General features: G+C 48.7%; 1 protein-coding gene across 1 annotated transcript in view; it reads left to right on the forward strand.

The window, feature by feature from the left end:
• The window catches only part of LOC122543615 (zinc finger protein 208-like), a 234057-nt gene that overhangs the window by 38260 nt on the left and 179400 nt on the right, over window positions 1-16397 (forward strand). Inside the window, exon 7 of the mRNA XM_043682443.1 lies at window positions 7197-7228. Coding sequence (XP_043538378.1) covers window positions 7197-7228 — 32 coding nt within the window. The remainder of the gene's footprint in view (window positions 1-7196; window positions 7229-16397) is intronic.

Raw genomic sequence — 16397 nt, forward strand, 5'->3', positions numbered from 1 at the left:
CTGCTAAGATTTATTTTCCCAAAATGCAGCACCTCGCATTTATCTGAATTAAACTCCATCTGCCTCTTCTCGGCCCATCTAGTCCAGATCCTATTGTAATCTGAGGTAACCCTCTTCGCTGTCCACTACAGCTCCAATTTTGGTGTCATCTGCAAACCTGCTAACTAATACCTCCTATGTTCACATCCAAATCATTTATATAAATGATGAAAAGTAGTGGACCCAGCATTGATCCTTGTGGCACACCACTGGTCACAGGCCTCCAGTCTGAAAAATAACCTTCCACCACCACCCTCTGTCTTCTATCTTTGAGCCAGTTCTGTCTCCAAATGGCTAGTTCTCTCTGTATTCCATGAGATCTAACCTTGCTGATGATGTAAAACAAGAGTGTTGTTATAGTGTCGCACAGCACAGTCCAGGCAGACCACGATCCCAAATTGAACTAGTCCCAACTGACCGCTGCTGGCCCAGATCCCTCCAAACCTTTCCTGTTCATGTCTTATCCACATGTCTTTTACACATTGTAACTGCACACGTATCCACCCCTTCCTCTGGATTTGATTTGATTGTTCTGAAGGTGGAGAGGTGTACTGTATCTTTAAGAGAGTTGAAATGTTAGCAAGGACAGACAAAGCACAGAACAAGATAACAATGTAACACTTGCGAAACAAATTGCAGTAGCTGGGTTGCCATGAAACAAAACACAAATTCCAATTCGGCCGATCAGTTTTAAATTATGCCCCAAGATACCAAAATCCAATCAACTTTGAATTTAGTATTTTGACAATAGTAAAACCAATGAAACGGTCTGATATTTTGGGGTTATAAAACCGGACAGTTTGAACAGTTCAGGGGAGAACTGCCAAAGACCAACAAATGCAGACTGCAAGCTGAAGAGCTCTCTGAAAGGTACCTGCCTGTGGGGAGTTTGTGTAGCAGAACATAAAAGGTGACTTGGAGACAATCTACAAAGGAGAATCAGCAAAACTGACTGGTTTTGAAATGTCACTATTTCTTTTTTTAAAATCTTAAATTTTTTTATCGGCCGGGTGGGAGGTAAACGATAGATTTAAGAGGGAAGAGTTGTAAATGGTTGTTGGTTTTAATATTCTCTGTCGCACTTAAAAGAATAAAGTTGTTCATTTTTACTTTAAATAGTGGCTTCTGGGATAGCTCTGTGCCTCGAATTTGAACAGATCACAGCATGGGGTGAATCTTTTCTGCGTTGCTGGTTTAAATTAGCACAGGGGGGGTTTACCCCTTGTCGTAACATGATTTATTGTCACATGTACCGGAGTACAGTGAAAAGCTTTGTTTAGATTAGATTCCCTACAGTGTAGAAACAGGCCCTTTGGCCCAACCAGTCTACACCAACCCTCCGAAGAGTAACCCACCCAGACCCATTCCCCTCTGACTAATGCACCTAACACTATGGGGCAATTTAGCATGGCCAATTCACCCTGACCAGCACATCTTTGGACTGTGGGAGGAAACTGGGGAAAACCCACGCAGACAAGGGGAGAATGTGCAAACTCCGCACAGACAGTCACCCAAGGCTGGAATTGAACCTGGGACCCTGGTGCCGTGAGGCAGCAGTGCTGCCCACTCTGCCACCCCATTTTCTGAGCCACGGCTTCCCTCCCAGTTAAGCATGTTGCTCACTCCAGCAGAATGATAGTTAGCTGTGAGAAGCTGTCTCGCAGCCTCCCGCACGTCGCTTAGTTCCTCTCTCCCGAGGAGGTAATGCTACAGCGTTTTCCCACTGCGATGTATTGCTCCAACATCTCGCTTAGTTGCTCAAGCGTGCTCACTCGCTTCTGTTCGTTTACCATGTGTTGCCAATCTGTATTGTTCCTTTTATTAAGGGCATCTAGAACATAGGTCTGTTCTATGCTGTACTTTTCTTTCAGCCCACAATGTTGTGCCAAGGGTTAATCCTAATGTAAAATATAGTAACTTAACCTACGCACCCCTCAACTCACTGCTATCCATGTGCATGTCCAGCAGTCGCTTAAATGTCCCCAGTGACTCTGCTTCCACCACCACCGCTGGCAACGCATTCCATGCATTCACAATTCTCTGGGTAAAGTACCTACCTCTGACGTCTCCTTTATACCTTCCTCCTAATACTTTCAAACTATTACTCCTTTCAGTCCTGCCCTGGGGAAAAGTCTCTGGCTATTGACTCTATCTATGCCTCTCATTATCTTGTACACCTGGATCAGGTCTCCTCTCTTCCTCCTTCTCTCCAGAGAGAAAAGTCTGAGCTTATTTGTCTTTCCTATAGTAGGGTGACCAGAACTGGACACAATATTCCAAGTGTGGCCTCACCAGGACTTGTAGAGCTGCAGCAAAATCTCACGGCTCTTAAACTCAATCCCCCTGTTAATGAAAGCCAAAACACCCCGTTTTCTTAACAATCCTATCCACTTGGGTGGCAACTTTGAGGGATCTATGTACTTGAATTGAATTTAATGTCACGTATGGTACAGTTGCCATACCAGGTAGTGATACATCCAGACAGAACACTCTCGATGGCGCACCTATAAAAGTTGGCAAGGATATTTGCCGTCATGCCAAATTTCCTCAGGTGCCTGAGGAAGAAGAAGCCGTTGTTGGGCCTTTGTATCCAGTACGTCCACATGAAGAGTCCAAGAAAGCTTGTTGTGGACGACCACTCCCAGGAGCTTGACACTGTCCACTTGTTCCACCTCTGTGCTGTTAGTGTGTGGGGGGCATGAGTAACATCCCGCCGAAAGTCAATAATGAGTTCCTTGGTTTTGCCGGCGTTAAGAACGAGGTTGTTCTCAGTGCACCATTTTTCCAGGTTTTCCACCTCCCGTCTGTAGTCTGTTTCGTCGCCATCTGAGATTCAACCGGCTATGGTGATGTCACCGACGGACTTGTAAATGGTATTAGAAAACCCAGATCCCTCTGTTCCTCCAAACTGCCAAGAATCCTGTCTTTAATCCTATATTCAGCATTTGTGTTCGACCTTCCAAAATGCATCACTTCGCATTTACCCAGCTTGGACACCATCGGCCATTTCTCAGCCCAAAGTTTGTGAGATTTGCTCGTTGTTGTGGTTCTGTTTGCCGAGCTGGGAATTTGTGTTGCAGACGTTTCGCCCCTGTCTAGGTGACATCCTCAGTGCTCGGGAGCCTCCTGTGAAGCCTTCATTTTCACCATGCTAAATTACCCATAGTGCCCAGGGGCATGTAGGTTAGGGTGGATTGGCCATGCTAAATTACCCATAGTGCCCAGGGGCATGTAGGTTAGGGTGGATTGGCCATGCTAAATTACCAATAGTACCCAGGGGCATGTAGGTTAGGGTGGATTGGCCATGCTAAATTACCAATAGTGCCCAGGCGGACTTGTAAATGGTATTAGAAAACCCAGATCCCTCTGTTCCTCCAAACTGCCAAGAATCCTGTCTTTAATCCTATATTCAGCATTTGAGTTCGACCTTCCAAAATGCATCACTTCGCATTTACCCAGCTTGGACACCATTGGCCATTTCTCAGCCCAAAGTTTGTGAGAAGATTTGCTCGTTGTTGTGGTTCTGTTTGCCGAGCTGGGAATTTGTGTTGCAGACGTTTCGCCCCTGGAACATCCTCAGCGCTAGGGAGCCTCCTGTGAAGCCTTCATTTTCACCATGCTAAATTACCAATAGTGCCCAGGGGCATGTAGGTTAGGGTGGATTGGCCATGCTAAATTACCCATAGTGCCCAGTGATGTGCAGGTTAGGGTGGATTGGCCATGCTAAATTACCCATAGTGCCCAGGGATGTGCAGGTTAGGGTGGAATCGCCATGCTAAATTACCCATAGTGCCCAGGGATGTGCAGGTTAGGGTGGATTGGCCATTCTAAATTACCCATAGTGCTTAGGGATCTGCAGGTTACGATGGATTGACCATGCTAAATTACCTATAGTGTACAGGGATGTGCAGGTTAGGGTGGATTGGCCATGTTAAATTACCCATAGTGCCCAAGGATGTGCTGGTTAAGGTGGGTTGGCCATTCTAAATTACCCATAGTGCTTAGGGATCTGCAGGTTTTGATGGATTGGCCATGCTAAATTACCCATAGTGCCCAGGGATGTGCAGGTTAGGGTGGATTGATGTACCTGTATGTGTAGGGGAATGTATCTGGTTGGGTTATTCTTCAGAGGGTCAGTGTGACCTCGTTGGGCCGAAGGGCCTGTTTCCACACTGTCGGGATTCTGTGATTGAAAAAGGGGGAGTGAAGAGAGTCTGGAAATGCATCCCGGAGGGCTGGGATTGGACCACAGGCCTGTCCATCTCTGTGATTTCACAAGCTTGAACTGTGTCAGATGCTGTACCCGTCAGCCAATTGCAGAGAGGCATCCCAGCACCGCTGACCAATCATAATCAAAGGGGGGAGTGGGAGGGATGGGGGTGTGTCCACTCTCAGGTTAAACTGAATCCATGTAGACATTCTGCAGCCATCCATATGGCTGTTCACTGAGTTATAAATCACAACAAAGATCACCTGAATCTGCCCCTGCATGGGCTCTTGTTGAAAATATGAGATCTACCACAAGGATGTGGATGGTATAGGTACACAATGGTGGGATATAGGAGCAGAAATTAGGCCATTCAGCCCATTGAGTTTGCTCTGCCATTCGATCATGGCTGATACGTTCCTCAAGAGAAAGTGAGGGCTGCAGATCAGAGCTGAAAACGTGTTGCTGGAAAAACGCAGCAGGTCAGGCAGCATCCAAGCAGCAGGAGAATCGATGTTTCGGGCATGAGCCCTTCTTCAGGATCAGTTTCTCAACCCCATTCCCCCACAACCCTTGATCCCCTTGATACACAAGAACCTGTCTATCTCCGTCTTAAATGTCCTCAGTGACCAGGCCTCCACAGCCTTCCGTGGCAATGAATTCCATACTCTCCATTCTCAAAGGCCTTCCCTTTAATCTAAGGCTGATCCTTTGGGTCTGAGTCTCTCCTTTCAATGCAAACATCTTCCCAACATCCACTCTGTCCAGGCTGTTCAATATTCTGTAGGTTTCAATCAGCTCCCACCTCATCCTTCCAAAACTCCATCGAGTATAGACCCAGAGACCTCAAATGTTCCTCATACGTTAACCTTTTCATTCCTGGGATCATTCTCGTGAACCTCCTCTGGACCCCCGCCAGGGCCTGGATTTCCTTCCTGAGGGGTGGGGCCCAGAATTGTTCACTATACTCGAAATGTGGCCTGACCAGAGCCTGATAAAGCCTCAGAGGTACATCCCCGCTTTTATATTCTAGTCCTCTCGAAACAAGGTCCAACGTTGCATTCGCCTCCCTAACTACCAATCCGACCTGCAAGTTTACCTCGAGAGGATCCTGCACTAGAACTCCCAAGTCTCTTTGCACTTCGGACTTCTGAATTTCTCCCCATTGAGAAAGTGGATCTCGCCTCTATTCTTCCCACCAAAGTGCGTGACCTCACACTCTCCCACATTGTGTGGAGGGATATGAGGCAAGTGGGACGGGTTTAAATTGTGAAAACGTGGACAAGTTGGGCCGAAGGGCTTGTTTCCACGCCCTTTCGTTGCTGTGGGCGTGAAGTCACGTGTAGGCCTGACCGGGTAAGGGTGGCAGATTTCCTTCCCGAAAGCGCGTTAGTGAACCAGATGGGATTTGCCTGACAATCAGCAGTGGTTTCAAGGTCACCATTAGATGCCTCTTTCCAGAGAGCCATGGGTCTCGAACCCGAGGCTCCCCTGAACATTACTGGGCCCCTTGATGAAAAGTCTTGAGGTATTACCGCCGCCTCCCCCCGGACAGTCTGAAAAATCCTTGTATTCGTTCCCCAAGGCTGAAGACCATCAAATGGCCATGATTGCAACTGACCCAATTGATGAAAACTATCCGGTCTGAGATTTCAGATTTCTACACGAGCCTGGCAGAGAGCCACACAGCACAGAGACAATCCATAATCCCAAACTAAACTCACCCCACCTGCCTGCTCCTGGCCTATATCCCTCCCCGCCTTTCCGATTCATGTACTCATCCAAATGACTTTTGAACGCTGTAACCGAACCTGCCTCCACCACTTGCTCTGGAAGCTCATTCCACACACGAACCCCTCTCTGTGTGAAAAAAGAAAGTTGCCCATCTCGTCTTTTTTAAAATCTTTCTCCTCTCACCTTCAAAATAGGCCCCCAGGTCTCGAAATACCCCCACCCTGGGGAAAAGACGCCTCACCTTATCCATGCCCCTTCATAATTTTATAAATCTCGATAAGGTCACCCCTCAACCTTCCTTTATAACTCAATCCCTTCATTCCTGGCAACATCCCGGTAAATCTCTTCTGCTCCCTCTCCAGCTTAATATCCTTCCTGGAACAGGGAGACCGGAACTGGGCACAGTCACCCAGAAGAGGCCTGTACAAGCTCAACGTGGCGTCCCAACTCCTACACTCAAAGGTCTGAGCGATGAGGGCAGGTGTCCTAAATGCCTTCTTAAACACGCCACATATAAATGATCCAAACTTCAAAGAATTGTGTACCTGAACCCATCGGTCTCCACACCACGGCCCAAGGGCCTCCTTTTAATTGTCTAAGTCTTGCCTTTGTTTTACCTCAACGCAATACATTACATTTATCACCATTAAAGTTCATCGCTCCTCGGCCCATTGGCCTGATTGATCAAGGCCTCTTTGTCAGCTGAGGTAACCTTCTTCACTGTCCACTCTACCACCTGTCTTGCAGTCACCTGCCAACGTACTAACCATACCTCCTATATTCTCATCCAAAGCATTTCTACAAGTGGCAGACAGAAATGGGCCTAGCACCGATCGATGTGGAATACCGCTGAGCACAGGTCTCCAGGCTGAAAAACAACCCTCCACCATCACTGTCTGTCTCCTGCGTTATGACATGGGGTAAACCCTCCTGCTTAATTTCAAACGCAGAAAAGACTGCCGTGCAGTAATCTGTAGAGATTTGCGTGGCCAAGAACTATTTGAAGTAAAAATTAACAACTTTATTTCTTAAAAGTATAACAGAGAATAAATAACTAACCACTATTTACAATTCCTCACTCTAACCTATGTGTTACCTTCCCTTCTATAATACTAATCCCAAGTAAGATTTACAAAACAAGACTTTTTATCTCCAAACCAGGCAACTTTCCTTCTTCTATTCAGATCTTCCTGTGTCTTCTTTTCTTTTTCTTCAGAATTTCTGCGTCACGGATTACTGATCGAAAAGGTACTTTTAAGAGAGAGTTTTTCTTTTCAAGCAGTCTGTTACATGCTAGGATTGGCAGTTCTCCTCCCAACTGTTCAATTCCCACCCTGGTCTTATACCACAGAGCAGCGGATTGTGTCATTGGCTTTTAAGATTGTCAATATACTAAATTCAAACTGAATTGGAGTTTGATATTTTTTGGGGGAGTAATTTAAACGGATTGGCCAAATTCAAATTTGTTTTTGTTTCCAGGCAACAAGCTAACCGAGTTGTTTGAGCAAATGTTACATTGTTGCCTTATTGAGAACACTTGGTGCTGTGTCCAGTAGCTCTGCTGCTTTTAACTCTCTTAAACTCACAACTTCATATTCAGCCAATTTTACCAAATTCATTTCTAACTGGCAAGCTCACCTTGTATCCCACGCAATGAAGAAAGTCTCGAGAGGCCGAACTTGAGCGTTAACCAGTTTATGACACAACGCATCCTGGGGAAGATCCTCCATCCTAACATTGATTTAGATATGATTAGATTCCCTACAGTGTGGAAATAGGCCCTTCGGCCCAACCAGTCCACTCCGACCCTCCGAAGAGTAACCCACCCAGACCCATTCCCCTCTGACTTATGCACCTAACACTACGGGCAATTTAGCATGGCCAATCCACCCTGACCTGCACATCTTTGGTCTGTGGGAGGAAACCGGAGCACCCGGAGGAAACCCACGCAGACACGGGGAGAATGTGCAAACTCCACACAGACAGTCGCTCCGAGGCTGGAATCGAACCTGGGACCCTGGTGCTGTGAGGCAGCAGAGCTAACCCCTGAGCCACCGTTCCACCCCAAAGTGGCTTGCTCGGATTCCGCAGTACAGCGGAAAGGTGCAGGAATATATGGAAAACAAGACACGGGCTGAGACACAGGCTAGCCTTGGATTACAAAGTTCCGGATGATCCAGGGAGGTACTGAGTCGGCTCTCGGGGTCAGCCCTAAAAGATGCTGCACATTCTACAAGTCAACAGGACTGAGAGTTATCACCTAACATGCTGTGTACAGAGATCTGGGACAAATGCAGGGAAGATGTCCTTAATGAGGGGAGCAACACACATTGGCAATATAGCATATTGAGAGAGACGCTAATTGACAACAGGAAGTGCCTTTGAGTAATTGAGCTACACCACACGCCAGCGATACATCCCAGTGAGAGAGGATCGAAGCTATGTGTGAGTCTGGCTCTTACAGCTGCACAGCATATACTATTGACCTGCTGGGTAAGGGACCTTCCACCAAAATGGTTCCTTAACCGGGAGGGAAGGCATGGCCCAGGAAATGGCTTCCACATGACGTGATCGTTGAAATAGTTACAAGCGCGTATCAGAGTAGGCACAAGATTAGAGTGGTGTTGGAAAAGCACAGCAGGTCGGGCAGCATCCGAGGAGCAGGAGAATCGACGTTTCGGGCAAAAGCCTGATTCCTGATGGAGGGCTTTTTGCCCGAAACGTCGATTTGTTTAGCTTTTCCGAACTGGAGAGGAGGGAAACTTCTCCTGAAATTGTTTGCTCAGTCAGCGTGTATTAGGTTTAACCATGTATATTTCCATCAATATGCATGTTAGAGGTGATATTGCAAATATTATAACAACTGGTAGGAATTAACAGCTGTTTAAGCTTCTGTCCGAGGGTCAGCAAGGGATAGGAAATTGCGTGGCTGAATTTGGGAAGTCATTCGTAATAATCAGGTGTACAAGAAGGCTGGCACATTACCAGTAAGGGACATAACAATTGGGATTGCAATGAGCTATATAGAAAACAGCCCAAGGCCAGGTGATGGGGGAGGTTCCAGCACAGATCATGAGATGGTGGGAGGCTGACCGTGAACACAGGTGGGAGAAAGTGCAGAGGCTGGAGATCAGAGTCAAGAGTGCGTGGTGCTGGGAAAGCACAGCAGGTCAGGCAGCATCCGAAGAGCAGGAAAATCGGAGTTTCAGGGACGAGCCCTTCATGAACATAAGGAGATTGGGTATTGAAGTAAGCCTTTGGTATGCTTTCCTTTATTGGCCAGAGTATTGAGTACAGGAGTTGGGGGGTGTCATGTTGCAGCTGTTGGTTTGGCCACTTTTGGAATATTGCGTGGAATTCTGCTCCCTGCTACAGGGAGGATGTTGTGAAAGGGTTCAGAAAAGATTTACAAGGATGTTGCCAGGGTTGGAGGATTTGAGCTCCAGGGAGATGCTGAACAGGCTGGGGCTGTTTTCCCTGGAGCGTCGGAGGCTGAGGGGTGACCTTATAGAGGTTCATAAAATCATGAGGGGCATGGATAGGGTGAATAGTCAAGGTCTTTTTCCCTGGGGTCAGGGAGTTCAGAACTAGAGGGCATATATTTAGGGTGAGAGGGGAAAGATATAAAAGAGACCTCAGGGGCAACCTTTTCACATAGAGGGTGGTACGTGTATGGAATGAGTTGCCAGAGGAAGTGGTGGAGGCTGGTACAATTGCAACATTTAAGAGGCATCTGGATGGGTATATGAATAGGAAGGGTTTGGAGGGATATGGGCCGGGTGCTGGCAGGTGGGACTTGATTGGGTTGGGACATCTAGTCGGCATGGACAGGTTGGACCGAAGGGTCTGTTTCCGTGCTGTACATCTCTATGACTTGATGACATTTGGATAAGTACATGAATAAGAAATGTTTGGGAGGGATATGAGTCAGGAGCAGGCTCGCAGGCCTAGTTTAGTTTGGGCTTACGATTGGCACGGACTGATTGGACTGAAGGGTCTATCTCCATTCTGTATGACACCGTGACCCTTCTTCAGGAGCTTTGGAAAACATCTCAGTGCACATCGCTCCATTGCAATGAGACCTTACTGGCAGGGGGCTGTGTCTTGATTAGCAGTGAGGCTTTCACAGAGTTTCTGCAGTGCAGAAGGAAGCTGTTCTGCCAATCAGGTTTGCAGTGTCCCTCTGAACAGCATCCCACCCAAACTCAGCCCTCTGTCCTACTCCCATCAACCCACACTAACCATGGCTAACTATGCAAGAACTTGGCGTACTGCTGCATGATGGGATACTTGACCAAGGTAAAAGGTGGCCTGGCTTTCAACCTCTCACAGCTGGAGTGGAAATCTACTGCTGGAGATAAAGTCTGAGGTTGTGGAATGAAAGTTTGCTGAAATATGGGGAGCGTATGTAAACCTCGTAAGTCTGTGTCCTTGGGCAACATCGGGAAAAAAGGGACGCGTGCTCTGAGCTTATCTTTATTTTGAATTATATGTGTTCAACAGTCATAGAGTCCCCTACTGTGTGGAAACAGGCCCTTCGGCCCAACAAGTGCCCACCAGCCCTCCCAACCAAACCCATTCCCCTACTCTATTACTCTACATTTACCCCTGATTCGGTCCAACCCGTCCCTGCCGACCAGATATCCCAACCCAATCTAGTCCCACCTGCCAGCACCCGGCCCATATCCCTCCAAACCCTTCCTATTCATAAACCCATCCAAATGCCTTTTAATAGTTGCAATTGTACCAGCCTCCACCACATCCTCTGGCAGCTCATTCCATACACGTACCACCCTCTGTGTGAAAAGGTTGCCCCTTAGGTCTCTTTTATATCTTTCCACTCTCTTGTAATACCTGGACACAGATTTATCTGCCGTACTAATAAGGGCTTTTATATAGCTGTAATGATTGTGTTGTACGAGTCCAATGTCCAGAGATGGAGAGCTGTGAACGCATGTCTTTGAATTATTACTCTTTATTAGTTTGTTGTTGGTTATTATTTATTTATTTAAATAGCTATTTGGGATTTTTTACTATATATTTTTCTATATATATTCCTGCATTTCAACATGAGGCAGGTTGTGTTTTTTAAATGTTTTTTTGTACTGTTTTGAATCGTATTGTTTTGTGTTTGTTATAATACTTAAAAATCTACTTGTAACGCACTGTGACTGTTTTCCATCGGAATATGGGAAGGGGATGGATCAGGGTCTTGGAGGGGAAGAGTTCAACCCTCTTTCTTCTGCGGCAGTGCGAGGTCAAACAGAGCATCAGATCCTTTGCATCGCTGGGCCTTGGAAGTTGAGCTTCCGCAGTCTGGCGGATTTCCCAGGATTCCCTTCTCGGGAAGCTGAGGGGAGATCACAACCGGCAAGGGATCCGCCGCAGGGGAAAAGATGGGAACTGAAAGGGTTTCCTTGGGAGGACGCGAGAGGGGCTGAGGAGGCAGGTGGTGGGCGAGTGTCAGACGGAGATGCCATCGGAATCGCTCCCGATCCCGTATCGAGATCACCGACAATTCTCCTGGGACACACCAGCTTTGTCAATACAGGGGTTTGGGGAGGCAGAGGTTAGTTTCCCCTGGGTAGCCCTCCTGGGGAGAACTCCTCGCACCGGTGCCTGGGGTCTCGGGTTTAGAGAGGAGCCCCAGCTACCGGAGAGTATGGCCCCTCGGTTATGGGAATAAAGGTGATCCCGACGCCCCGATACATTTCTGTATCTGGCCTATCCCAGCGCCCATCCCAGGGGGAACAGAAACTGCCTGGTGGGCACGTGCCCATACGCCGACCCATTCACGGGGGGTGCCCCCCCCCTGCGGCCCATATCCTTTAGCTGGCCTGAAGTAGGTGAATGGCTAACACACCGAAACTCTGCAGGCCAGCCCGATCACTCTGAGCACGTGCAGGAGTGGACATCAGCAGGGTATACGCCTGGCCCCATTCTGAGATGGGTACCAACCCGACTGTAACAGATCCCATGTGCCCCCTTCCCCTGGAAGCCTTAACAGCACCATCAGCAACACCACTTCCTTCAGACAACATGGGAATGTCTCTACTGACACTCATGTGGGGTCGAGGCGATGTCCCTTTATTATACCCAGGATTGAGCCTCTCTAGAATTTGACAAGCCAAAGTTACTGTTGTATTGAATGGGTCCGGTGTCCTTAATGAGACGTCAGGCTCCCTGTAGCAAGACCCAGCTCCCATGTTGCGGAGGGGGCTGAGCGTCCAACTTAACCTACTGTTTTATTTGGGGTCTGAGGCCTATCCTTGGCTTCCCTCAGATTGGAGAGGGCCGTGTGGGATGGGACATGTCGCACCTCACATCAGAGTCTCAGATGGGTCCCCTTCACCCCTGAAGCCCAAGACTGCATTCCTCACCTGGGTTGGGATGCCTTCCCTTCCGATTGGAATCTATCTGCATTCCCGAGGATGGAGCCAATTCACAACAGGATTGGAAACGGTCGCCAATGACACCGCGGAGGCCCTGACCAGGGGGTCAACACTGAGCGAGTGGCAGGTCAAACAGTGGCCCTTCCGAACCACTGGGCCTTGGATATTCTATTCTCCAAAAGAGGGTGGTCCTTGTGCTGGTGTTGGGCGGGAAAGCTGCACCTACAACTCGGAAAATGTCTCCAATTGGTGACTCGCATTCGGACAGAAGTCAAGAAATTGAGCTGCCCTTTTGATTGCGGGTGGCCCTTTGACCTCGCCTGGCTGGGGTCAAGCTGGGGTTCCTCCTTAGTCACTGGGATCGTCACCTTTACTGTCACACGCCTGATACGCCTGGAGAGCTACAGGCCGTTGTTGTGCACAGTCTGTTCCTATCACATAATCCGCTCCAAACACCGGTGATCATCTACTTTTAGATTAGATTAGATTCTCTCCAGTCTGGAAACAGGCCCTTCGGCCCAACCAGTCCACACCGACCATTTCCCTCTGAATCATGCCCCTAACACTATGGGGCAATTTAGCATGGCCAATTCACCCTGACCTGCACATCTTTGGACTGTGGGAGGAAACCGGAGCACCCGGAGGAAACCCACACAGACACGGGGAGAATGTGCAAACTCCACACAGATAGTCACCCAGGGCTGGAATCGAACCCGGGTCCCTGGCGCTGTGAGGCAGCAGTGCTAACCACTGAGCCACCCTGCCGCCCACCAACTGCTGCATGATGGGATGCCTGACCAAGGTAAATGGTGGCCTGGCCCTCAGCCTCTCGCAGGTGGAGTGGAAAACTACTGTCTGAGGTGGTGGAATGAAAGTTTGACGAAATACGGGGAGTGTTAGTAAACCTCGCTAGTCTCCTCCGTCCTTGAGCAACGTCGGGAACAAAGGGAGTGGCTGCACTTTATTTTTATCCTTCAACATTCCTTGGCTGCAGAATGAAATCCCAAGTTGTTTGCACCACTGTGGAAATAGAGGCTGACTGCTCAGCTCGGGAGAGAGAGCCGTGAGACGGTGAAGACTGAAGCAGCATCTCCGTGAATTCACACAAAAATAAAACTTCTCGAAGCAAGTCTTGACACTGACCCATTCAGGCAACGTTTACATTTGCACCATTTTTGGATTGTGGGAGGAAACCTGCACAGACGCGGGGGAAGACAGTGCAAACTCTACACAGAGTGAGGCTGGAATCGAACCCAGCTCCCTGGTGCCATAAGGCAGCGGTGCTAACCACTGAGCCACCGTGCGGTCCTTTCACCGAAATGCAACAATAAAATCTGGCCACCACACTCTCTCCCCCTCACTGGCTGTCAGCTACTCTGATCTCTAGCTGCTCAGCACAGAGTATTGAGTACAGGAGTTGGGAGGTCATGTTGTGGCTGTACAGGACATTGGTTAGGCCACTGTTGGAATACTGTGTGCAATTCTGGTCTCCTTCCTATCGGAAAGATGTTGTGAAACTCGAAAGGGTTCAGAAAAGGTTTACAAGGATGTTGCCAGGGTTGGAGGATCTGAGCTACAGGGAGAGGCTGAACAGGCTGGGGCTGTTTTCCCTGGAGCGTCGGAGGCTGAGAGGTGACCGTATAGAGGTTTACAAAATTATGAGGGGCATGGATAGGATAAACAGTCAGGGTCATTTTCCCAGAGTCCAGAACTAGAGGGCACAGGTCGAAGATGGGAGGGGAAAGATTTAAAGGGACCTAAGGGGCAACTTTTTCACACAGAGGGTGGTACGTGTATGGAATGAGCTGCCAGAGGAAGTGGTGGAGGCTGGTACAATTGCAACATTTAAGAGGCATTTGGGTCGGTATATGAATAGGAAGGGTTTGGAGGGATATGGGCCGGGTGTTGGCAGGTGAGACTAGTTTGGGTTGGGATATCTGGTCGGCCGGGACAGGTTGGACTGAAGGGTCTGTTTCCATGCTGTACATCTCTATGACCCTCCAAAGAGTAACCCACCCAGACCTATTTCCCTCTGACTAATGCACCTAACAACGAGATTGGGTTGGGATATCTGGTCGGCATGGATGAGTTGGTCTGTTTGAGTGTTGGATACCTTCATAGAATCCCGACAGTGTGGAGGCAGGCCATTTGGCCCATCGGTCCACACTGACTCCTCCAGAGAACATACCACCCAGACCCAGCCCACTTACCACTGCATTCCCCAAGGCTAACTCCACTTAACCTGCACACTACGGGTAATTTAGTACGCCCAATCCATCCAACCTGCACATCCCTGCACACTACGGGTAATTTAGTACGCCCAATCCATCCAACCTGCACATCCCTGGGCACTACGGTCAAAGTTGAAACTTTATTGCTGGAACAGCACAGCAGGTCAGGCAGCATCCAGGGAACAGGAGATTCGACGTTTCGGGCACAGGCCCTTCTTCAGGAATTTAGCATGGCCAATCCATCCTAACCCGCACATCCCTGGGCACTATGGGTAATTTAGCATGGCCAATCCACCCTAACCTGCACATCGCAGGACGCTATGGGTAATTTAGCATGGCCAATCCACCCAACCTGCACATCCCTGGGCACTATGGGTAATTTAGCATGGCCAATCCACCCTAACCTGCACATCCCTGGGCACTATGGGAAATTTAGCATGGCCAATCCACCCTAACCTGCACATTATTGGGCACTACGGTGTAATTTAGCATGGCCAATCCACCTTAACCTGCACATCCCTGGGCACGATGGGAAATTTAGCATGGCCAATGCACCCTAACCCGCACATCCCTGGGCACTATGGGTAATTTAGCATGGCCAATCCACCCTAACCCGCACATCTCTGGGCACTACGGTGTAATTTAGCTCGGTCTATCCACCCTAACCTGCACATCTTTTATCTGTGGGAGGAAACCCACGCAGACATGAGGGGGGAAGGTGCCAACCGCAGCCAGACAGTCACCCCAAGGCTGGAATCGAACCCCGGTGCTGTGTGGCAGCGGTGGAGCCACTGAGCCACCATGTCTGTATCTCGAGAGGGATTTGAAAAGCAGGAAGGTTTCTCGTTATGAACCCCTCTGCTAATTAAACCCAACCTCCAGAAACGGTCAGCTCGCCTTGCAATCTGTTCAAATATGCGTGTCAGAGAACTCACTCATTCCACTATTAAAAGAAAATAACATCAATTTATTTTTTTAACCCAAAAAAACGTGAACATTCAACAACCATTCACAACTCCAAGCCCCCCTTTCTCTTACTGTCTGCCTCCAACTCCATAACACTATGTTGTTCCAATAAGACACTTATTAAAATAACATTGAAATCACACAGCCGCTGTCATTTTCTGTGACTTCCCTGGGTCATCACCTTTCTTTTTACTGCGAGTACCTTTCATATGAATCACAGATTCCCTACAGTGTGGAAACAGGCCACTCGGCCCAACAAGTCCACACCCACCTTCCGAAGAGTAACCCACTCAGACCCATTCCCCTACCCCTATGACTCTTACATTTTCCCCTGACTAATGCATCACGCCTACACTTCCCTGAACACTATGGTGGCTCAATGGTTAGCACTGCTGCCTCACAGCGCCCAGGGACCTGGGTTCAATTCCAGCCTCGGGGCGACTGTCTGCGTGGAGCTTGCATGTTCACCCCGTGTCTGCGTGGGTTTCCTCCGGGTGCTCCGGTTTCCTCCCACGGTCCAAAGATGTGCCGGTCAGGGTGAATTGGCCATGCTAAATTGCCCACAGCATTCAGGGATATGTAGATTTGGGGTAAATATAGAGTAGGGGAATGGGCCTGGGTGGGTTACTCTTCGGAGGGCAGGTGTGGACTTGTTGGGCTGTTGCCACACTGTCGGGATTCTGATTCTTGACTGTGGGGCAATTTAACGTGGCCAATCCACTTGAACGTGCACATCTTTGGACTGTGGGAGGAAACTGGAGCACCCGGAGGAAACCCACGCAGACACGGGGTGAGGGGGGGGGGGGGAGGACGTGCAAGCTCCACACG

The sequence above is a fragment of the Chiloscyllium plagiosum genome, chromosome 44, assembly GCF_004010195.1.
Source record: "Chiloscyllium plagiosum isolate BGI_BamShark_2017 chromosome 44, ASM401019v2, whole genome shotgun sequence".
In the NCBI taxonomy this organism is placed as follows: domain Eukaryota; kingdom Metazoa; phylum Chordata; class Chondrichthyes; order Orectolobiformes; family Hemiscylliidae; genus Chiloscyllium; species Chiloscyllium plagiosum.